This window comes from Salvelinus namaycush, chromosome 6, assembly GCF_016432855.1.
Source record: "Salvelinus namaycush isolate Seneca chromosome 6, SaNama_1.0, whole genome shotgun sequence".
Taxonomy (NCBI): domain Eukaryota; kingdom Metazoa; phylum Chordata; class Actinopteri; order Salmoniformes; family Salmonidae; genus Salvelinus; species Salvelinus namaycush.
Window position 1 is genome coordinate 19580900 of NC_052312.1, and position 25276 is coordinate 19606175.

At 45.1% G+C, this 25276-nt stretch overlaps 1 protein-coding gene across 1 annotated transcript; it reads left to right on the forward strand.

The window, feature by feature from the left end:
* The first annotated feature begins 1812 nt into the window (after positions 1–1812).
* LOC120049263 (dual specificity testis-specific protein kinase 1-like) lies at positions 1813–25026 on the forward strand. The gene is made up of 10 exons (XM_038995511.1): positions 1813–1960; positions 3889–4194; positions 16332–16453; positions 17173–17221; positions 18200–18346; positions 19557–19639; positions 21663–21837; positions 22126–22212; positions 22370–22466; positions 22986–25026. Exons 2-10 carry the CDS (start codon positions 3982–3984, stop codon positions 24152–24154), a joined length of 2142 nt encoding a protein of 713 aa, XP_038851439.1. The 5' UTR covers positions 1813–1960; positions 3889–3981; the 3' UTR covers positions 24155–25026.
* Positions 25027–25276: the final 250 nt, after the last annotated feature.

Below are 25276 nucleotides of genomic sequence, written 5' to 3' on the forward strand. Positions count from 1 at the left end.
GAAGCAGTGCGGCTTGGCAGGGTCGTGTTTCGGAAGACGCATGGCTCTCCACCTTCACCTCTCCTGAGTCCATACAGGAGTTGTGATGGGATGGGACAAGACTGTAACTACCAATTGGATATCACGAATTTGGGGCAAAAAAGGGGTAAAAAAACATGCATTTTCAAAATGTATTATATGTTTCAAATTCCAATTTGTTGTGGCTAACATTAGCTAGGAGTCTAGGTGGCTAACACTAATGTTAGCTAGGCTAAGGGTTAAGGTTAGGGTGAGGGGAAGAGTTAGTTAACGTGCTAAGTAGTTGCAAAGTAGCTACAAAGTAGTTTAAAAGTTACTAATATCCTAAAGTTGTCCGTGATGAGATTCGAACACGCAGCCATTGGGTTGCTAGATGTTCGCTTTTGGTTTTGTCTTAAGTAACATTCTGTCTTATGTAACCATACCAAACCTAACATACAGTGCATTCGGAATATATTCAGACCCCTTTACCCTTTCCACATTTTGTTACAGCCTTATTCTAAAATAGATTCAATCGTTTTTTCCCCCTTATCAATCTACACACAGTACCCCATAATGACAAAGTCTCCCAGTCTCTGCCACTGAAAAACATCCCGACAGCATGATGCTGCCACCACCATGGTTCACCGAAGGGATGGTGCCAGGTTTCCTCCAGACGTGATGCTCGGCCTTCAGGCCAAAGAGTTCAATCTTGGTTTCATCAGACCAGAGCATCTTGTTTCTCATGGTCTGAGTCCTTTAGGTGCCTTTTGCCAAACTCCAAGCAGGCTGTCATTCGCCTTTTATTGAGGAGTGGCTTCCGTCTGGCCACTCCACCATAAAGGCCTGACTGGTGGAGTGCTGCAAAGATGGTTGTCCTTCTGGAAGGTTCTCCCATCTCCATAGAGGAACTCTGTAGCTCTGTCAGAGTGACCATCGGGTTCTTGGTCATCTCCCTGACCAAGGCCCTTCTCCCCTGATTGCTTAGTTTGGCTGGGCAGCCAGCTCTAGGAAGGGTCTTGGTGGTTCCAAACTTCTTCCATTTAAGAATGAAGGAGGCCACTGTGTTCTTGGGGACCTTCAATGCTGCAAAAATGTTTTGGTATCCTTCCCCAGATCTGTGCCTTGACACAATCCTGGCTCAGGGCTCTACGGACAATTTCTTCGACCTCATGGCTTAGTTTTTGCTCTGACATGCACTGTCAACTGTGGGACCTTATATAGACAGATATGTGCCTTTTCAAATCATGTCCAATCAATTGAATTTACCACAGGATGACTCCAATCAAGTTGTCGAAACATCTCAATGATGATCAATGGAAACAGGATGCACCTGAGCTCAATTTATTTTGAATCTCATAGCAAAGGGTAAATACTAAATACTTATTTCTGTTTTGTCTAAAAACCTGTTTTTGCTTTGTCATTATGGGGTATTTTGTGTAGATTGATAAGAGGGAAAAAATATTGTATCTATTTTAGAATAAGGCTGTAACGTAACAAAATGTGGAAAAATGAGACCAGTCTGTGATGTTCACAGTCAACTGAGGAAAATGTATAAATAGATGTCGAGTTGCACTTAGGGTACTGCAGGTAGACTATGCGTGCTATGTGTGTTTACCTTGAGTTTCTGAGATAGGTGAACATTGTTGTTAGTTTGAAAGCAGCCGCAGGTGAAGTTTTTGAAGGTGATGACCGTGATGACGCGTGGACCCGCCCAACTGCTTTTTCGCCAATAAGAAGCGACACTAAAAGTCGCACTGTTTTCTCAGTGCACTGCAGAGCAGACCACGACAAACAGAGGCAACGGGACTTGAAACGGGGGACCGTGCAGGAGCGGGACGGTAGACAAGGCTGATTAATTAGAGAAATAAAAGGCACCGTAATCCAATACCACGGCCGGGTCAGGGCGCGAGAGGCAGAGGACACCGTTGGCTAGGCTACCTGTAGATTTGATCAAGGGCATGTAAGTCGCATCAATGTTTTAGTGCGGTCATGCATGCATGATTCCGTCCTAGAGCTTTTTTTTTTGCCATTATTTTCCACTTTGAAATAGTGTAGGCATAGGTTATATTTTTGTGCATATTTAGTTGTGTGGGAGAGTAGTGACAGACGAATCCAAAAACTAAGCCCAGCTCTGCATTTATAATTGATGACCTGCAGTCAAGCTGACAGTGGTCGAATAAAGTCTGTTACGAATGCGCTACTCTCTCGCTTTCTGTCTACCGAAAGCATCAAACGTGCCCAAAGAAGCTCTCTTCGTCCGTCCACCGGTTGTTTTCAACCTGAACATTTGCCTGTTTGTTTATGCAGCCTGTTAGTCTTGTTTCTATTGAATGATCAATCAAGATCCATTTGAAAAGGCTACTGTTATGTGATTTGGTCAAGTTAGGTTATATAGCAGCTCTGTGTGTGCAAATTCTGTTCTACAATGAAGCGGCGATATCGCGCTGTTTTCATGACATGTATCAGGACAGACCAGCCATAGATAAGTAGGCTACACAAATAACAGCGGCCAACCACGGTAAACGGCCTGTTTTCTATTTTAAAGCCTAGTGGCTTCCTTCTGTCAGGGAGAAGCAGAGTCCAGGGTCATTAAACAATACGCACGGGCATAGCCGCGGGAAATAGGGGTGCTAAGAGTGCTGTACCACCCCCTGAGAAATCATTATATATATATATGAGAGAAAAAAATCCACAAAAGTAGTGCACTGGGCCTTTTCCTGTATTAGCAGAATGATATAACCCTCTGTAGTGAAGGCAATTATTATTTATTTTTGTAGTTGGTATTTTTCACAAAAGTAGTGCACTGGGCCTTTACTAGTCCTGTACTAGCTGACCATATAGAGCCCCACAGTGGAAGTGTCCTAATACGCATAAAACCTAGCGGTCTAACAGGGAAATAGTTCCAATCATTTTTCCAATAGGGTATATTAGAAACACTTAAAATAAGGACTGTTTCGTGTAGGCTTAACCTGGAGTGATGTTTTGATAACCATTTAAATCTCTCTAGAACAAAGTGACATCAATAAAGTTGCCTCTATTTACTCTGTTTTGAAAACGCTAATTAGTGTCAAAGTAGACATCATGCAAGACTACAAATCCCTGCAAGCTCCTGCACGTCATCTCTAGCTGACACTTTTGCTAATGGATGTTGTGGAAATTTATTAATTACTACATTTAGCTAAGATTAGCTAGTTAATCCAGAGATTCTTCACTTTGCCTCGATTAATCAGTTTCATCCAGATCATGGCATTTACAGTTCTTTATAATAGCCACATTAGCAGCTAATTAGCGTGTCATTTTTGGGGGGTAAATACATTGATAAGTCACCTTGTCCTAGAGAGATTTACAGTTATCAAAACGTCACGCCATGGTAAGCCTACACAAAACACAGCCCTTATTTTAAGTGTTTCTAAAATCCCCTATAGGAAAAATAGTGGGAAAACGATTGGAACCATTTCCTTGTTTGAACGCTAGGTTTTATGGGTATTATGACTCATACTGTGGTACGCTATAGCCGTTTGTAGCAGGAATTTATTTTGTTCCCCTCCCCAAACATCTTCCTGCGGCTATGCGCACGTGAAACTGGGTTTCAATTGGTAGAAAATGTGTGCCCTTTCCACTGCATGAGCAGACAGTAGGAAACTGAATTTTACTGAGGGAGAGAGAAGGGGGTGGATATATCTGCCTATATCTTTACAGCATGACGGAATCAAACACCGCGCACAAGCGATGTCGAATGCGGCAGGATTGATGGAAGTTGTGTAGGCTTAAGTTTCTAAAAGAAGAAATACACAAACTTGAAGACAGACAGCTGTTTTCTGTTAGCTTTAGAGATCGAGGGTACTTTGATCGTGAATTAATCTGTTTCTCCCTCGTTCTGATACTCAGTATCCAGTGTGAAGCTCAGCCATTTTACCGGATCCTCTCGCTTCTGCGGAGGACATGGGAAATGTAAACCGTGTTGGATTTTGAGCTGCGTGCATGTCCCGCCCCCCTCCGCATCCTGGGATAACTGAGATGGAGCGGGTCGAGATGGACCGGGACCAGGAGGCGGCGGAGCCACTCGTCCACGGGCCGAACCGAATCAGGCCCTCGTCCTACCGGGCTCTACGCAGCGCCGTGTCAAGCCTGGCCCGTATAGATGACTTCATCTGTGAGAAGATTGGCTCGGGCTTCTTCTCAGAAGTGTTCAAGGTAAGGTAAATTACATGTAAGAGTTTGAAGATCAGGGCCTGTCCTGTATTCTATTCACAAAGCGTCTCAAAGTAGGGGTGGGGCGGCAGGTAGCCCAGTGGTTAGAGCGTTGGTTCGGTTACAAGATCGAATCCCAGAGCTGACAAGGTAAAAATATGTCGTTCTGCCCCTGAACAAGGCAGTTAACCCACTGTTCCTAGGCCGCCATTGAAAATAAGAATTTGTTCTTAACTGACTTGCCTAGTTAAATAAAATAAAAGGAGAGCTGATCTATGATCAGTTTTCACTTATAAATCATAATGAATATGATTAGCGATAGGCCTAGACAGAAAGGTCCCAAATCCTAGACTCACATTCTTATTTCTTATTCAGATCATTTATTCTGAAATGCTTTGTGAATATTGGTCCAAAGTAGTTCAACTTGGCCTATTGACTTGTTTAAGGAGGTCTAGGTTTAGTGCTAAACAGTGTGGGATAGGATAGCCTTTGGACATCTGAGCATCCCTGGTGAGGTCATCATTGACACCAAGCATGAAACATGAATGATGTTACCTGACGCCAGATGTTTTTGTAGGCAAGTGATTAGTTGGCCTTTACTATACTCTCTATTGGCCTATACCCTTGTCGGGTTGTGTGTACGAAGGAGGCTTCAGTATATGGGCCTCTTTGGAAGGACACTTTCCACAAAAGCTCTTTCTGAAATGAATGGCTTGTAGAAAACAAGCTTCTAAATACTGTACCTAACATTCAAGGTGCTAGATAAGGTAGGCTTGCGCATACAGTGCTGATGATGATGGAACATAATAGGGAAGATTTATTTTGCCACTAGTGACCACAGCACCACATCGACCCCCACCAGAACCCAGTGACGGTGAAACACTGAATTTCCAATTCTCTTCCATGCTTTTCAATTAGGAAAATTTGGATTGAAATGGAATTGACCCCAAACCTATAGCCCACATTACAGGGAAGGGAACGGAGTGTGTTGGTGTGAAAATTATACCTGTTCCTGGATGGTAGGTCTACTGCACATGCAGAGGTAGATGGTAACCTTACTCTGTCTAAACAACATGAGTGGAAGTCAAGGGGGGTTCAGCCTGGGATGCATCCCAAATGGCACCCTCTTCTCTACACAGTGCACTACTATTGACCAGATTAGTGCACTACGTAGGGAAAAGTGCTATTTGGGACACAGTCACGGACTAACCTTATTCCTGGTTCCTCTCCTGTTTCACTAAGCCTTATAATGTTCAGGTAGCCTATTGGTTAGAGCGTTGGGCCAATAACCGAAAGTTTGATGGTTCGAATTCCCGAGGGGAAAAATCTCCCAATGTGCCCTTGAGCAAGGCACTTCCCTCTAATTTGCTCCAGGGGCACTGTACTACTATGGCTGACTCTGAAACACATTCTACTGCACTTATCCAGTGAATGTGACAACAAAAACATCTTTAAAGTTTATTTCCATAACATTGGGCCAGGGGTTTTCCTTGACATCTCTTTATAATAGGAGCATAGTAACACAACTGTCACAGTGCCCTTTGGATGTGCAGTTCGCATGCAAATGATTTGGTCTTTGTAGGTACTGGCTGTAAAGATGCCTCTCTTGATTTGAGTAATCTGCCCTTTGATAACTGCGTATAAATGCAAACGTATTACTGCAGTGATAAAAACTACGAGTTCCAATCTAGCTGTTGTAAAGTTCAGATGACATGACCGTAATAGAGGCATAAATGAGCCTCGCAATAAATCTGCGAAGATAAACTGAAAATGATCGACACCGACCATATTGATCTCTTATCGCAGGCATTTTGCTGACATCATTCATTACGATAAGTAGCCTATACTAGAGAAATGTCAAGTTTGAAATGAAATCAGTTTGCTAATATGGGTGATTGTTAATGGGACAATTGATGGCTACAAAAACCAAACTACTAGTAGTAGTTCAAGGATAATAAAAAAAACTGTGGTGAACATTGTTTTAAATATATCGTTCTATTTATCGTTATCTGGCAATTTATCGCAATATACATTTTTGTCCATATAGCCCAGCTTTACCTCGCAACTCTGTATTGCATACCGTAAATTATCTTCTCTCCACTCTGTCCTTTGACATCTGCTTTATAAAGCAGCATCTCTGTGGTCTAAAGGGACCAGGAGTTTTTTTGCTCAGTCACACACACACACACACACACACACACACACACACACACACACTCTGAAGCATTGACTCTTAATAATTAAATATAAATGGAGTTCCACAAAGACACTTGGCACCCTGCCATCTCTAGTGTTACACTCTTGCTCTCTCACACTCTCCAGGCTCAGTTAATGCTTTCCTCATGGCACTCAGTCAGCCAGGCAGACATGTATACCTCCGCACTGCCATTGTGCAAGACAAGGAGGGGTGCGCGTGTCAAGACAAATCCTTCAGGTGCTGCTTTGTATCTTTTTTCTTTAATAATTTTCAAAGAACTGCAAGAGCGTGCTCCCTAGACCTGCCTGATTGCAGAACTGTAAGTGTTACTTCCTGTAGAGGCAGGAAGGAATTCTGTTTTTTTCCCCCCATCTTCAGATCTAACTGAAACAGAACTAGAATGTTCTAGTTATTCTAATTCTATGGGAAGGAGCACAGACCTACCTTAGGTGTCAAACCTGTCCTTCTCAAGGATGAAAGAATGGAGATTGAAAGATGAAGGGACGATGGGAATAGAAGATTGGTAGAGAGGATAAATGTTTTTGTTTGTACTTTTACCCCATTTTCTCCCCAATTTCGTGATATCCAATTTGTAGTTAGTCTTGTCCCATCGCTGCAACTCCCCTACGGACTCGGGAGAAGCGAAGGTCGAGAGCCATGTATCCTCTGAAACACGACCTCGCCAAGCCGCACTGCTTCTTGACACACTGCTCACTTAACCCGGAAGCCAGCCGCACCAATGTGTCGGAGGAAAAACCGTACACCTGACGTCAGCTTGCAGGTACCCGGCCCGCCACAAGGAGTCTCCCGGTCACGGGCCTGCTGTGACACCGCCTGGGATCGAACCTGGGTCTGTAGTGATGCCTCAAGCACTGTGATGCAGTGCCTTAGACCGCTGCACCACTCAGGAGGCCCCTAGAGAAAGGATAATACATACATATAGGTAGGAGGAGGGAATATGAAGGTACATGTATTGAGCGATTTAAAGTAAGAGTTGTTGTAGTGTTGAGTTGATCATTGGAGGCTGCTGAGGAGAGGACGGCTCATAATAATGGCTGAAACAGAGCGAATGTATTTGATACCGTTCCACTGATTCCGTTCCAGCCATTAACACCAGCCCGTCCTCACCAAACTTCCTATGGTTGAGGTAATACTGGGGTTGGAGTTTGTCATTAGTGGAATCAAATCAAAATGTATTTGTCGCATGTGCTGAATAGGTAGCCCTTACAGTGAAATGCTTGCTTACAAGCTCTTAACCAACAATGCAGTTTTAAGAAAAAAAGTGTTAAAGTATTTACTAAATAAACTGAAGTAAACAATACATTTTTTTTTAATAAGAGCTAAAATAACAGTAATGAGGCTATATACAGGGGGTACCGGTAGTGTCCATGTGTCCCTTATGACTTGGTGGTAGAAGCTGAAGACTTTTGGACCTAGACTTGCCGCTTCGGTACCGTTTGGCGTGCAGCAGCAGAGGAAACAGTCTATGACTAGGGTGGCTGGAATTTTTTGGAAATTTTTAGGGCCTTCCTCTTTTAATTTTTTTTATTTCACCTTTATTTAACCAGGTAGGCTAGTTGAGAACAAGTTCTCATTTACAACTGCGACCTGGCCAAGATAAAGCACAGCAGATTGACACATACAATAGCACAATTGGTTAGGAGCCCGTGAAACGGCAGCCATCTCCTCCGGCGCCATCAGATATCAGATCTGTGACTGATGGAGCTAGTTCTGAGTCATGTGGCGAAAAGTCACTCTGTCAATGAGTCATCACCCTAATGACGAGCACTAATTGACACTAAAGGCTTCCACAAGCCTCTGTTCGGCTGGCGCCTAGCCAAACTCACCTAGGTGAACCTAACCTAACCTTAAAAGGCCTTCACGTGAACGAGAAAAAAAACGCTGTTTGTCACCGTAGCAAATATACGCTTTCTCAAACTAGTCAGATTAATTCTAAGGTAACTCCAGAAATGTCATTTTAATTTTGACGTTTGTGCCGAGGAGATCTTAGTTGGGCAATTTTACATCTAAGATGTTTGGTGCAGTATTTCGCAAGTGAATAAAATTGCATGAAAACCAGTCATCTATCATTTAATGATAACAAACACTTAATTGAATAATCCCTGTTGTTGACCAATGACCGACAAAGGGGTGTAGACTTCGGCTACTGAAATTCGGCTAACAAAAACATCAATGTTGTCATAATATAGGCACAAACTGTTTCTGATGAGAAGCATGCGAACACCTTTAGGGCATACGCAGTCAGCAGGGGTGGGGTGTATTCATTAGTGCAAACCGTAGCAAAATGTTTTGCAACAAGAGTTTCTATTGGGCAAATTCAGATAGGTCCCTCTCCGTTTTATCCCGTTTTCTTGCATTTGGTTCCTAGTGAATACACCCCAGGAGAGTGGAAGATGACAACATGCAGTTCCCAGTGCATACTTCATACTGCGATCAAAAATTAAATAAACCAAACTAAAAGAAAAAAAAAATGAAATAAGAGTAACTCCGAGACAAAAGAAAAACCAAGGCACTCAATACTGGTTAATGATTTTCTAGTCATAGGAAAATATACACATGACAAATGTTAAATCAGAACGCTGTGTATGTGGGGTGTAATAAGGACAGTTGGTGAATAATAGGCATAACTAGTCTGTGTGTGTCAGTACCAAGCTGCTGCCAGCTGCTTTTGACACCAGGTGGAAACAGTGACGGCAAGAGCCACACACTGCTGTCAACATTCACAAAACAGTGGTGTGTGCGTGTCGATGTGTGTTCACACTTAGCTGGGTTTTGCTAGAACGACATGCAGACGTTTTACACAGCTAAATGCTTCAAATGTCAACATAATCAGATAGTAAAAAAAAGAGAAGGATATACACTATATACAAAAGTATGTGGGCACCCCTTCAATTTAGTGGATTCGGCTATTTCAGCCACACCTATTTCAATCTCCATAGACCAACATTGGCAGTAGAATGGCCTTACTGAAGAGCTCAGTGACATTCAATGTGGCACCGTCATAGGATGCCAATGTCAGTTCGTCAAATTTCTGCCCTGCTAGAGCTGCCCCGGTCAACTAAGTGCTGTTATTGTGAAGTGGAAATGTCTATGAGCAACAACGGCTCAGCTGTGAAGTGGTAAGCCACACAAGCTCACAGAACGAGACCGCCGAGTGCTGAAGTGCGTATCGCACAATAATCGTCTGTCCTCGGTTGCAACACTCACTACCGAGTTCCAAACTGCCTCTGGAAGCAACGTCAGCACAATAACTGTTCATCGGGAGCTTCATGAAATGGGTTACCATGGCCGAGCAGCGTCAAACAAGCCTAAGATCACAATGCGCAATGCCAAGCATCGGCTGGCGTGGTGTAAAGCTCGCCGCCATTGGACTCTGGAGCAGTGGAAACGCATTCTCTAGAGTGATGAATCACTCACCATCTGGCAGTCCAACGGACTAATCTGGGTTTGGCGGATGCCAGGAGAACACTACCTGCCACAATGCATAGTTCCAACTGTAAAGGTTGGTGGAGGAGGAATAATGGTATGGGGCTGTGTTTCAAGGTTCGGGCTAGGCCCCTTAGTTCCAGTGAAGGGAACAGCATACAATGACATTCTAGATGATTCTGTGCTTCCAACTTTGTGGCAACAGTTTGTGGAAGGCCCTTTTCCTGTTTCAGTCTGACAATGCCCCCGTGCGCAAAGGGAGGTCCATACAGAAATGTTTTGTCGATCGGTATGGAAGAACTTGACTGGCCTGCACAGAACCCTGACCTCAACCCCATCAACCACCTTTGGGATGAATTGGAATGCCTACTGCGAGCCAGGCCTAATCGCCCAACATCAGTGCCCGACCTCACTAATGCCTTGTGGCTGAATGGACGCAAGTCCCCGCAACGTTCCAACATCTAGGTGATTTTGGAATGAGATGTTTGACGAGCAGGTGTCCACATACCTTTGGTCATGTAGTGTATTTCAAATTGAACTCTGCTTTTCATTTACCACCACAGATTGATCTACAACATGATTGTGTTATAATTCATTCTTATCAATATATTGGCCTATTTATTGTATTGCATCAGTCACTTTGCAAGCCTGCTGAGTGGTAGTTTCTGTGTGATGTGTGTTTGTAGCTTCTTGCTGAGTCTCTCTCTCTTTCTCTCGTGTCCCTCTCACTCTCACTTTCTTTCTACACAGGAGGAGAATGATGATGCTTGGTCTGTCAGTCTGGTTAAAATCACTGCTGCATTTGCACAGAGGAGATTAGTGTGTGTGTGTGATTGACAGCCTGGATTAAGCGCTGATGGGCAATGCTCTCCTCTAGGGTCCTGTTGTCCCAGCTGAACCGAAGTTTGTCAGAGGAGAATAGACAGGTTCTGGGAAGTCTACCCTTTTGGAAAAGCGCAACAACAATACTGAGGAACTACTCCGTAAACTGACTTTTGCACGCGCATGCAAGCACTCACACACTAACACACAGGCACACACCGATCCATCATCGACTGTCACTCGTGTTTGTGATCTGTTACAGTAAGTGAGCATTACAAGTCAGTAAGTCTGTGTTTATTGGCTGAGGATCTGCTATTAGAAGGAAGGGGGGAGGTGGCGACGACTGGGAGGTTGTGGGGTTAGGAGAGGAGGAGACGACTGGGAGGTTGTGGGGTTAGGAGAGGAGGAGGAGACGACTGTGGTGGAGGAGGGGTGGTATGGGCTGACACTACCAGTTTTGACTTGAAGCTCCCATTCAGGTGCTTGGCTAGCACAGCACTTTCCCTGCTTCATTGTCTCTCACCTCCTACCTTTCCAGTCAGGACTTGCTCTCCTGTCAATCAAGATGTGTCTGTCTGGGGCTGTCTGTCTGGGGCTGTCTGTCTGGGGCTGTCTGTCTGGGGCTGTCTGTCTGGGGCTGTCTGTCTGGGGCTGTCTGTCTGGGGCTGTCTGTCTGGGGCTGTCTGTGTATTCCCTTTTTGTTTCCACATGAGCTCACATGTTGTTATAGACTATATACACGTGCACATAATTTGTATTTAAACACTTTGTTGTTGTACTTTTACCCATTTTTTGCCCAAATTTCATGATATCCAGTTGGTAGTTAGTCTTTCCCCATCGTTGCAACTTCCCTACGGACTCGGGAGAGGCGAACATACTTGGTATTGAAATGCATGTGCACATACTTGGTAATTTAAATGCATTTAACACAATGTTGTGGAAATTCTTATACAGGGTCACTCGAAGTTGATCATTGTATATTATCAGCGTGCTGGAGAGGTTCCATCCAACTCAATGCACCGTAGTACACATGTCAATCAGGAGCTCTGCTTGGGCAGACCCAGCAGTTGTCTTATATACGGCTATACACAGACAAGTTATATTTGCATTAATTCATTAATCAATCATTACAGTTTTGTTTCATTCATGTGACCGACCAATATTGGTTCATAACATGTGACAGACCAATACCTCACTAGGCTTCTTCTCTCTAAGCTGAGACCTTGAAACTGCGATATCTTTCGTTCTCAAAACAAGGTCTGGGCATACTGCCAAATTGCAGCTACTGATAGTGAGGATTTGTTCAGTCAGCCACTTGCATGAACACAGAAATTGGTTTATAGAACAGCACATGAATTGAACACAGAAATGAGTTATCAGAAAAGCACAAACATTCAAATTCCCATTACAACATACTTGGTGTGGTTTAAATGCATGTAGCACATACACTACCATTCAAAAGTTTGGGGTCACTTAATAAAAAAAGTCATTGTTTTTTAAAGAAAATCTACTTTTTTGGTCAATTTTTAAATAACATCAAATTGATCAGAAATACAGTGTAGACATTGTTAATGTTGTAAATGATTATTGTAGCTGGAAACGGCAGATTTTTTTATGGAATATCTACATAGACGTACAGAGGTCCATTTATCAGCAACCATCCCTCCTGTGTAATGAATATATTGGAATTGACTGATTTCCTTATGAACTAACTCGGTAAAATCCTTGAAATAGTTGCATTTTATTTTTGATCAGAATACTTTGCCGTTCTTGACATTTTCCCTGCTCTGTGTGTGTGTGTGTTTACAAGCCCCGTGTCCCCACATGTTATGTAGGGTGTAAAGAGCTTGTTATACCCGCTACGCCCCTCCCTCAGCTCTCTGGCCCCTCCCTCAGCAGTACAGTAGGTAAGTAAACAGGCCAGGGATGTGTTCATTTGGCTCAAACTGGGGTGTGTGACTACCTGGACTTGGCCAACAAGAAATGGTTGTTTTTGTTTTTCGTTGCGCAATGCTTTGCTATGTGGTCTAGGGAGTTGTGGAGGTGTGACTGTGTAGGGGGACCGGGACTGGTAGTAAGCCCAGAGAGAGGTGGGAAGGGTGGAGGAGCAGTGGGATTATTATTATTTTTTTTACAATGATGCAGAAAAGCGGGGGAGAGCTTCTTTTGATGTCCTGGAGCTGCATGCTCTTACTTGTTCCTGCAAGGCCTGCCACAGACACCGAGCGAGAGAGGTGCAGTGCTGTCATAGCATGAGAGACAGGAGTTGTAGGGTGTATGTTTTTGCGTGTATACACAATTTGCACGTGTGCGACGCTCAGTACTGATGTTGTGTAACACACTAAATGGTTTACCATTTAGGTAGGTAAGGGGTGTATCTGTGTATCATGTCTTGGACTAGAGAGTCTAGACACTGGGTCATGTTCTATTTAGAGGCTCCACAGGAAGACAGTCAGTCAGGACCTCCCTGCCTGTTATGATGGACCTGTTCTTAGCTAGCAGCCCCACATGTATCCCCTGGGCTCCCGAGGAGCGCAGCAGTCTATGGCACTGCTTCTCAGTGCTAGGGGCGTCATTACAGACCCTGGTTCGATTCCAGGCTGTATCACAACCGGCCGTGATTTGGAGTACCATAGGGCGGCGCACAATTTGGCCCAGCGTTGTTAGGGTTTGTCCAGGGTAGGCAGTCATTGTAAATAAGCATTTGTTCTTAACTGACTTGCCTAGTGAAATAAAACATCTAAGTCACCAAGAAAATAAAGCTTTTAGTCAAAACAGAACCAAAGAGAGCGTATGCATGTAAGTCATTTCTAAATGCTGTCTGTTCAGCCACACATTTTTCTCTTGGTCTGTGTTTCTCTCCAGTGTGATTAGAGGTCACCATAACTCAGAGCCTCTCATCAGCCAATGACAGACAGCCCTGCACATGTCCACTGATGCCCCTGACCTTTTATCTGCTAAATACCAGCACTTCGCATGCAAGTGTGTGTGTCTGAGTCAGATTTATTGGGCGTCTCCGTGTTCCCGTCACTGGAATGCTGATATCACACATGCTCACTGTTTACCTGTGATTATGGAGCTCTGACACACACACACCTGAGGTAGACTCTCACACCACGTTGCCATGGTACTCCTATTTTAGCTTGTGGCTTCTGGACACATTCCTATAAACATGATTACTGAGCACTTGTTTATTTGAGCTGAAATTCTGCATGAGGATGGGACTAAACGGATAGCCCAGACAGACCGTACAGCCTTACCTAATACAGTTCAGTTCTGCTGGTTCAGCATTTGGCTCATGTCTGCATTATGTGTGCGCCTATTTGTGTGAGTGCGTGTGTGTGTGTGCGCATCTTTGTGTGAGGGAGCCACTGTCCTGTTCTACTGGCCTGTAAATCTACTGATGTCGTTAAATCCTGTAGATGTTATAAATCAGATGGAGGGGGGGAAATAAACCATAGAGCTAATCTTCATTGTACAATGCATAGCTCTTACTGTAAGTGCGTGCGAGCCAGCAGAGTAGGGGTGAAACGGTGTGTGTGGGAGGGAGAAAGTGTGTTCTTCAGTCTCTCTAGTCCTTTCACTCCTCTCTTTTATCTGTCTCGGTCTGCCTGAGGGATAGACTGCAGCGGATGGATCAAATCGAGATCGGGTGTGTTCAAGCAGTAAATCTAAAGTCGACGAGTGATGTCGGGGGAGGTGCATCTCTGACAGCCGAAAGTCGGACACTAGTGGTTTTCCATCCGCAAGGCTCCGATCAACATGGCTGCCGTTGTTTTTATAATTTTCTTCCGTATAAGTGTCAAATAAACTGCTCTATACCCCGATATCACACACTCAGAAACTGAAAGCATAACGTGTGTACAATAATTCACTGGTTAGAGGTCTCATCACTTTCATTTGTTTCCCCTGTAGTTTCAGAATCGCTTAAGTTTGTTCCTGTTTCAGTCATATCTTTGGCCATGTTCGTGTGGGTCAAACAAAAACACCCTAATTTGTTGACAAATAGTGCCTCCCGCAATTCAGTTAGTGAGAAGCACCCGCAGCGACTTGAAGGCAACTTCATTAAAAACTGCATGACCTTGGATCACATGATTTTTGTGCATTAGTCGCAAGTCAGACACTTTTGTTTTATCCCCATAATGCAACACACTTTGAAAGGCGTGAGTGGCCAATGATGGTCAACGTCTTGACGAAAGTGATCCGCTTGACTGCGACCGTTGACTGCATACTGTAAGTATGGTAGTACTGCAGCCGTGAACTAAGAGGCCTGACGTGCGTTTTGTTTTTCGGTCTGCTGGCCAGCTCCTATCCAGTTCACTGTCACATTGACGATGTCGCCATACTCTTGCAGCATTTTCACTTGTGATTTACCTCTGTTTTACCCAAAAGGCTCAGACTTTTCTGTTTCCATCTACGCGGGCCGGCACCCGTGTCTCACTGGGCCATGGCTCTGGCGGATCTGCTCTCACTTGGGGCCAAAGCAAGGCCCTCTTTTCAGCTTGCATTTACATCATGGCTAACTGAACTTTAACACCTTCTCACAAAGCAACAGTCTTGAATGATGCAGAGGTTGTTGATTCTGCTTGCCACAAGCCTTAAGGGTCACACTCCTGATGGAAACACAATGACACTAGAGTTGACTTTAACGTGAAACACTGGTGACACACGTGTGGGTAAAGGCGTCTGCATGCCGAACTCTGCTAATCGACCCGGGCGAGTGTGCTCGCATCCTCCCTTAAAAGACCTTCGCTTGAAAAAAGCGGCAGTAGTATGGTTTGTCCATTTTGAGACGCTGTGGTCAGAAACTTCATCCAAAAACTCAAATCTGTAATTAAGTTGGCGTTTTTGCCGAGGAGATCTTAGTCGAGCAATTTTACATCTAAGTTGTTTGGTGTAGTATTTCTGAATGAATTTTTGTTGTTGCAAGAAAACGAGTCGTCTCTCTTGAATGACAGACTTCATTGAAGAATCCCTACTGTTGACCAATCACCGAAGGGACGTAGACTTCGGCTAACGATTTTAGGCTTGCCTCAAGAAAAAAAATGTCGGAACAACCGAAAAAACCCTTACAGAAGACGAAAACAAACAAAAATGTACAAAATCTCGTCATAATATGCACCAACTCTTCCGAACTGTTTCTGCTGGGAAGCATGCAGACCCCCTCTTTGAACACTCGCTGTCTTCCGCGCGCTCTCTTTCGCTCAGGCACTCGCACTACCAAATGTAACACACAAATTCCCACATACTGACAAACATGACAGTAACACTCACAGTACTAAGTGGATTGTTTTTGTGGACTTTTAGAGTACTTAGTGGTTGTCTATATGGTTTATTAGTTAGACGGGCAGGAGTCAAAGCCTCTCAGAACTCACATATAGGGGATAAGACAACACATCACCATGGTGACCACCAGACACTCACCAACAGCTTAGCCAGAGTAGAGCCATATAGTCCTGACTCTAGAACACAGGCCAAGACACCAGAACAGTTGGGTGGAAATGCATACTAGAACTGGGAACCGAAGATCCAATTTACGAGTTCACATTTTCAGTTCTCGTAACTACAGTCTCTGCTGCCCGATGTCCAATGGTGTGTTGAACTTAACTGTGTGTCATATCTTCTGTCTGAGGTCTGACCCTAGTGATGGTTCCCCCCTCCTGTCTCTGTGTAGGTGCAGCACCGTATCAGTGGCCAGGTGATGGCGCTGAAGATGAACACCATGGCCAGTAACCGAGCGAACATGCTGAGGGAGGTCCAACTGATGAACCGCCTGTCTCACCCCAACATACTCCGGTCTGTCCGTCTTTGGACTTGTATTAAAACACACACTTGCTTTCCATATGAAAGCTTTAGTCAACAGGGCAAATCCTCAGTATACACATTTGAGCCATGCAGTTATAACAGATTGTAAAACTTGTCATGAGAGACTCATATTACCTGTTTTTGAAATCGAAGAGTATCTGGTAACACCTTTTTATATACCGGCGCTGTTGAATGGAATAAACTACCATAGCAACTCAAAGCATGTTTGTTTTTTCATGTCTGCATGTAGTGCTCTAAACCAGGGGTACTCAATTCCTCCCCTACAAGGTCCGGAGCCTGCTGGTTTTCTGTTTTACCTGATAATTAATTGCACACACCTGGTATCCCAGGTGTAAATCAGTTCCTGATTTAGAGGGGAACAATAAACATTTAGTGGAACTGGATTCGAGGTCTAGAGTTGAGTTTGAGGGCTCTAGACTATGGCAATGTGGTCTTTTTTGATTTGTTCTGCGTTATCTGTATAACCAAAGTATGGCTAGTAGGCTAGATCAACTGTGTAGCATAGAGGCTTAGTATGTTTAAGTTTTTAACCATTTATTTAAGAGGACCACAATGGAAATGAGTTTACAAACTTTTTTTGTCATCTGAATGTAAATGCATTATCCACATTTGGTTGTATTGCGTTTTTAAATTGTCTAATAAATCTATCCTAGCTAGTTTTCTAATTGTCTTCCTCTCTCCTGTCTCAGGTTTGTAGGGGTGTGTGTTAATGAGGGACAACTCCATGCATTGACAGAGGTAAGATGTCTCTTTAAACTCCGGTAGACTGAATAGGATCTAGAGAACACTGGACAGATTGAACTATACAAAACAAAAATATAAACGCAATGGTTGTATTGAGTTACAGTTCATATAAGGACGTCAGGCCCACCCACTGAGAAGCCAGGCCCAGCCAATCAGAATTATATTTTTTCCTCCACAAAATGGCTTTATTACAGACAGAAATACTCCACAGTTTTGTCAGCTGTCTGGGTGGCTGGTCTCAGACTATCCCGCATGTGAAAAAGCTGGATGTGGAGGTCCTAGGCTGGCGTGGTTACACGGTTGGACGTACTGCCAAATTCTCTAAAATGACGTTGGAGGCGGCTTATGGTAGAGAAAAGAACATAACATTCTCTGTCAACCGCTCTGGTGGACATTCCTGCAGCCAGCATGCCAATTGCACACTCCCTCAACTTGAGACATCTGTGGATTTGTGTTGTGTGACAAAACTGCACATTTTAGAGGCCTTTTATTGTCCCCAGCACAAGGTGCACCTGTGTCATGACCATGCTGCTTAATCAGCTTCTTGATATGCTACGTCTGTCATGTGGATGGGTTATCTTGGCAAAGGAGACATGCTCACTAACATGGATGTAAACAAATGTGTGCATAACATGTGAGAGAAATAAGCTTTTTGTGCGTATGGAAGATTTCTGAGATTTTATTTCAGCTCATGAAACAATGGACCAACACTTTACTTGTTCTGTTTATATTTTTGTTCAGTATACTTGAACACTGACGGTTCACTTCTGTATGGTTAGGCTGAGGAAAATCTGAAGTAGAGGCAATCATTTGATTGACGGGTGCCATTGTCATGGCTACCAGACAGCGACCTGTTTCTCTCTTCCAAAATAGAGTTGATCTCAGTTGAGAATAACCTGTATAAATCAAGGTTAAGGGAACCTGTCATTTGATTGACACTTGGTTGCGTGTGGTTGTCATGGTTACTTCCAGTACATCAACGGGGGTAACCTGGAGCAGCTGTTGGACAGTGACCGGTACCTGTCGTGGTCAGTCAGGATGGGCCTGTCTCTAGACATCGCTAGGGGCCTGCAGTACCTCCACACCAAAGGCATCTTCCATAGAGACCTCACCTCCAAGGTAGGAAGCACGCATATAAACACACACACGTAGGAACACACACATCTGGTCATTGTACATACTTCAAATGTTATTTGTTGCATGTGCCAAATACAACCGGTGTAGACCTTACCGTGAACTGCTTACTTACAAGCCCTTGACCAACAATGCAGTTCAAGAAGAGTTAAGAAAATAGTTACTAAATAAACTAAAGTAAAAAGTAACACAATAAAATAACGAGGCTATATACAGGGGGTACCGGTATCGAGTCAATGTGCAGGGGTACAGGTTAGTCGAGGTAACTTGTACATGTAGGTAGGGGTAAAGTGACTATGCACAGATAATAGACAGCGTATAGCAGCAGTGTAAAAACAAATGGAGGGGGTGGGTGTCAATGTAAATGGTCCGGGAGGCCATTTGATTAATTGTTCAGCAGTCTGATGGTTTGGAGGTAGAAGCTGTCAATGAGCCTTTTGGTCCTAGACTTGGCGCGCCGGTACCGCTTGCCGTGCGGTAGCAGAGAGAACAGTCTGACTTGGGTGACTGGAGTCTTTGACAATTGGATGGCAGGAAGCTTGGCCCCAGTGATGTACTGGGCCATATGCACTACCCTCTGTAGCGCCTTGAGGTCAGATGCCGAGCAGTTGCCATACCAGGCGGTGATGCAACCAGTTAGGATGCTCTCGATGGTGCAGCTGTAAAACTTTTTGAGGATCTGAGGACCCATGCCAAATCTTTTCAGTCTCCTGCGGGGGAAAAGGGGTTGTCGTGCCCTCTTCATGACTATCTAGGTGTATTTCGTTGGTGATGTGGTCACCAAGGAGCTTGAAACTCTCGACCCGCTCCACTACAACCCCGTCATTGTGAATGGGGGGCTGTTCAGCCCGCCTTTTCCTGTAGTCCACGATCGTCTCGTTTGTCTTGCTCATATTGAGAGAGAGGTTGTTGTCATGGCATCACACGCAGCAAGCGTGCAAGCCACACATGCATACACACTCCATAAAACACAATAGTGCATACTCAAGTACACAGTTATCTATTATAATAAATGGATTTACCAGGGTCCATATTCATAAAGCATCTGAGTGCTGATCTTGGATCGTTTTAGCCTTCTGGATCATAATGAATAAAATGATATGGACAGGAGGGACCCGATCCTAGATCATCCTATTCTGAGACGCTTTGTGAATACGGGCCCTCACCTCTGTCTTCCTGGTTGTCTGTCCTGCAGAACTGCCTGGTGCGTTGGGAGAGTGGCCAGTGTACGGCTGTGGTGGGGGACTTGGGCCTGGCAGAGAAAATACCAGAGTACAGGTCAGTTGAGTCCATATATCATCCATCTATCAGCATGCACTGATTTAGATAACACACTTGAATGGCTGCTTCCTCTCGCTCTCTCTCCATCTCAATAGCTTGTTAGCTCTCGCCTGCTCTTGCTCGCTCTCTCTTGCTCTCTCCATCCATCCATCCCTCTCTCTCATTCACTCAGCCAGTATTTTATGTTAGGTTTAGCTCTAGTGTTATTGTGTTTCCATCAGGAGTATTGTAGACACAGCTCTACCGTTAGGATCAGCTTCCTCTTCCCCAATCCTAACCATTATGTGTACAGGAAAAACACACAACATTGACCTTAGATCAGTGTCTTAGGAGGCCATTAATCCCACTGAAGCGCAGTCCGATTTTCGAAAGACTGCGAGACTCTTTAGCCTGAAGTTGCGCTTTACCCGCTGCATCGAACGGTGCGATTAAGCCCCTGTTTCAGGGGCGAAGGAATGTTTCTAGCGGCGTTCGTTCACACCCAACCCCAGTTTGTTAATGATGCTGACATTTACGCCTCGTATTCTATGAGTCGCTTTAGCCTGCGTTGAACACAGATTGCCAGCGCGTGTGTTTTAAACCTCTCCGCTTCTCCTTGATGACAGGAGTTAATGTCCTGGTGGCTATAGCTCATATTAGTTACAGATCCAGGAGCAGCTTACGCTCCCTCAATCCTAACCTGAACTATTAGGGCTAAAACACAGAAACTGACCTTGGCTCAAACACTCTTACCCTGCTGGCCTCTTCGCCGTGGTAAATGGGTCTGTATCCTGTGTCTGATGGGAGGCAGCTGTTGCGTTTAACAGAGACCGTGTGTGTGTGTGCCGTTTCCGCTCACTCTGTTTGTCTTATGGTCACCCCAGTGTTTACCTTGTGTTTTTGCGTATGTATATGTACAGGCACTTTGTTTTGGTACCCCACAACAAGTTCTTGTGTACCGTGCATGCTTTTAGGTGTGAGTAAATTGATTTGACAGTGGAACACGGTAGTATTTGGCACCAGTGAATGTCTGCTGTGTGTTGACTGGACTTCCTCTATTGCAGCGTTTATTAACACGCATACACTTGTCAGAGTTTTTTTGTTGTTGTTGTGTTGCCTTTATACATATTGTGTGTGTGTGTGTGTGAGCCCTGCCTCCGAGAGAAAGAGCGGGCGAGAGACACAGATGGAGTTCAGGAAAGCTTTCCAAATAAGGTCAAACTATTCCAGCACACTCTTTCTCTCTCCTCTTTCTTTCTCCCTCTCCACCTCTCTCCCTCCCGTCCTCTAACACCGCCTCACCGGCGACTCTCCCTCCCTCCCTTCTTCCACATCCCCAAACGGTGTTTACACTGGGAGCTACGAATGTCTGTCTGCATTCCTCTCCTCTCTCTCCTCTATCGTTCCCTCTTTCTTTCTCAGCTCCCATAACTTCTTTTACTATGATGATGCTGGGGGGGGGGGTGATAGTTACATTTTGCAAAATAATTTGGGATGATATTGATATTTGACTCCAAGTATCGATTAGTAGAGTTGGCGCCGTAAAGCCGGTATTTTTCTTCCCATAGCTTGTTCTCCATCTTTTTTTAAATTGTGAGACAAAATGTTTTCAGCGCTTTTAAATGTGTTTCCCTGACTGATCAGAACTTGTTTTCTCATGCTCTCTCGTCTTTCTGAAGCAGACATATGGTGAGCAATATGTTTGGAACATCGAATTGCACTATCGAGTCGCAATCCATATAGAATCGTGAGAATCAATACATATCGTGTCGGCACCAAAGTATCGTGATAATATCGTATCGTGAGGTCCCTGGCAATGGTTGTTAATGAACTAGAGCATGGTGATGCTAGCTCCAGTCTTGTTGGTTTGTCAGTCTCACTTGCTGTTCTCTGTGTGAGCTGTAGTGCCTGTATTAATGACTCCGGGTGGAACTTTCCCCTAGGTAGGATACAGGTCTAGGATCAGCTTCCCCTCCCCCAATCCTAACCTTAAAGTCATCGCCTGTCATAATGCCCCGTGCCTGTCTTCCTCTGTCCTCAGTGAGGGGGCAGACCAGCAGCCCTTGGCCGTAGTGGGTTCCCCCTACTGGATGGCTCCAGAAGTGCTGCGAGGAGAGATCTACAACGAAAAGGTGGACGTATTTGCGTACGGCATCATCTTGTGTGAGGTCATCGCTAGGATACAGGCTGACCCTGACTTCCTCCCACGCACAGAGGTATGTTCATCACACTCAACATGCGCGCACACACATACACACACACTACCTCACACACACAATCAGTTTTCCCAATATTATTGTGTGGTGTAGACTTTGTTAAAACGTTTCCTCTTCTGCCCATTGTATGTAACTGCAGTATAAAAGCCTCTCAGGCAGTAAGTCACAGTACTTTCATTGAAGTCTCTGCTACCATCGTCTCTATTCTATTGTGCAAATTAGTGACTTTGCGTCTCCCTAGGGCGCTGTTTCACTGAGAGAGGTGTGTGATGCTCTGTCTGTCTGTAGGACTTTGGTCTGGACGTCGAGATGTTCCAGCACATGGTGGGAGACTGTCCACCTGCCTTCCTGAGCCTGGCTGTCACCTGCTGCAATGTAACACACAAATCCTCTTACACCTTTTCTCGCTCTCTCTTTCCCCTTCTATCGTTTCGCCTTATTCCTTCTCCTGCGTACTGTGACTTTTGAGGAACTGACTTTTTTCCCGTCTCTTTCGCTCATCTAACGCTCCGTCCGTCCATCTCTCTCGCAGATGGATCCAAAGCGCCGTCCGTCGTTCTCAGAGATTGTAACGGAGTTGCAGAGGAGAGAGACCGAGAGGACGCAGAAAGACGAAGCTGCACTAAAGGGTGTGTGTGTGTGTGGGGGGTGTTAAAGAACACCGGGAGGTCTTAGGTAGTCGGGGGGGGTTCTACGAACAGCAAATGCTATATCTATCAGCACTGTATTCAGACAGGCATCATTAAAACTGTTGGAATTGAGCTGAGGCTGCAGGTTATATGGGGTGGTATCCTGGGGATATTCTGCTGGAAAGATGGATAGATTAGGGGTGTGCAGATAGCTTGACGGGTAAGAGCGTTGGACCAGTAACTGAAAGGTCCCAGGTTCGAATCCCCGAGCCGGTAAGGTTGAAAATCACCCAACTGCTCCCCGGGCACCGATGATGTCGATTTTAAGGCAGCCCCCCTGCACCTATTTGATTCAGGGGTTGGGTTATAAGCGGAAGACACATTTCAGTTGAACGCCTTGTTGTCAAACTGACTAGGTTTCCCCTTTCCCAAGATTTGAATGTTGTATGTTTTTTCTCAGGCTTACAGTCTCAGCAGATTGCCAGCCGTGTATTATTCTTATTGAATCTCTGTCTCTAGATCTCGGCCCACTGAAGAGGCGCTTCCTCTGTCTCCCCGGCGACCCTCGCCTCTGCCGCAGCAAATCAGACGTGCTCCCTCCAGCCGTGCTCCCCACTCTGGCGCCTCCCACCCGTGTCAACCCCTTCTCCCTGCGAGAGGACCTAAAAGGAGGCAAGATCAAACTGTTCGACACGCCCAGCAAGTCATTCATCTCTTTAACGTTCACCTTACCCAAACCCCCGGATCCTTGTACCACCCCCTCGCCCACAGACAGAGAGGGGGGTACCCCCCGAGGAAGGCTCCACAGACGCTGCTTATCCCTTCCTTGCACCCCCCCACCAGATCTCCTGCCCCCCACCACCAAAGACGATACCACAGAAAAAACGGGAGTGTTGCCAACTGATCTAGACACTGAGAATGATGAGGGGAATGTAGAGAAGGAGATAGAGGAGCGGGGAATCGTGAAAGAGAGATTTACCTTTGAGTCGAATGAGTTCGTAGACGAGGAGGATATGGAGAGGAGGAAGAGCAGCGAGGGCCTCACGGGCGATGACTCGGGGCTTCCTCTCGATCCAGAACTGCTGTCATTGGACCAGCTGAGCGAGGAAAAGGAAACTGACCAGGAAGTGGAACCTATGGATTGCACCAGCTCCCCTGACACTCTAGATGGCACTCTCCCTCCACTCTCTTCTTTCCCTACTCTTCCACCTTATTCCAAACCCTCCCCACCCACCTCCACCACATTCACCAACGGCTGGGGTAATGTTCCCCCCGTCTTCAATGGTCCTCTCTGCCTGCCCCCCCTACCCACCCCTCCCATGGACAACAACAATAGCACCACGGTTGTCATTAGTCGGCCTCTGGGATGGCGGGGCACCAACCAGAACCACTCACCTCCTGGTAGGCCCATTGGGGGCTCTCCCTCGCTGTTCGGGTCCGGTAATGGTTCTGGTCCTTCTCTGGAGCAGGAGGAGATGATCTCGTGTCCTGGTTGCTGTCTGGTGGGTTTCCGGTTCCCCTCTCTGTGTTTCCGCACGCCCCCTCGCCGGAACCCCTATAAGAACCTGAACGGGGACAATACTGGGGTCACCCGAGGGCTGCTCTATAAAGGGCCTAAAGGGATACCGCCCTCCCCTACCAACCCCGAGCCTGGCCCTGGTCTAGCCCTGCCTGTGGCTCAGACATAGAGATAAAGAATGCCCTAACCACAGATCTAGGATCAGATTACCCAACCCCATTAGTCTAACCTTATTTCTTAGGAGGGAGCGACTGGAAACTGACCTTGGATCAGTGCCTATGTGATACTTCATTCCATTCTTACTTATAGATGGTTACATAGCTGCTGGTGGTCTATGAGTGGTGGGTCGCCCTCTGCTGGACTGAGGCGGTATTGTTAATGCTGTACTTGTATAATCCAGTATCACGCTATACTGATAAGGGGAGTGAGCTGAGATCTCACAGATCCCTACAGTGGATGAAGGCTGGTAAACTGACTGATTTTAATAAAGAAGCAATGACAATACTTTCCCTGAGCATGACAGCACTTGTATTGGTCAGAGCCATATTTAAATGTAAGCTAAACATGGCTTTGGTATTGGACCAATCCCATGGGATATGTATTTTATGATATCCTTCTATGCTGTGGTCCATGGCTCCTTTTCTGACAGTCACAGTTGTAAGTACTATTTTTGAATGGTGGTGGTGTTGCTACGATGACGAATGTTGTGGAATAGTGTTACTTATGAAATGTTGTGAAATATGAATGTTATTATTTAGATGTTTGATGCTGTCTGAACGGTCGAAGGCTCAGCAGTTTGCCTTGTGTTCAGGCTGCTGCACAGCTGTACGGTGCAACCTGGAGAGGCTACGTACGAACAGGGCAATGAAAGGTGTGTGTGATCCGTACACTGTTCTGTTGACTGATATCTCGCTGTGTGATCTCTTTTACGGCCCTCGTGGTCCTCGGGACAAAGCACTTATTATTAAGGTTTTTATTTTATGACTTTTTGTTTTATTATTTTTTGCGAATGAATGGTCAAAGACCTGGTTCAACAAAGAGATGTACAGATTCATATTATTTAAAAATGGCATTGAATAAAACCATCGAATGGGACGACTGTGTCTGCTTTTTCTCTAGCTGGATTGCAGGATTTCTAGCCAACTATCGGCCCAAACGTGCCATGAATAACTAGGAAGCATCAAGTAGTAGTAACTTTGAAAATAGTGACTCAAGACTATGTACTTGAATATATATCTACAAAGCTTGCAAGGTGGTTGTTCTTTTCCCTCGGTTTCCTGTCTCACTTGTC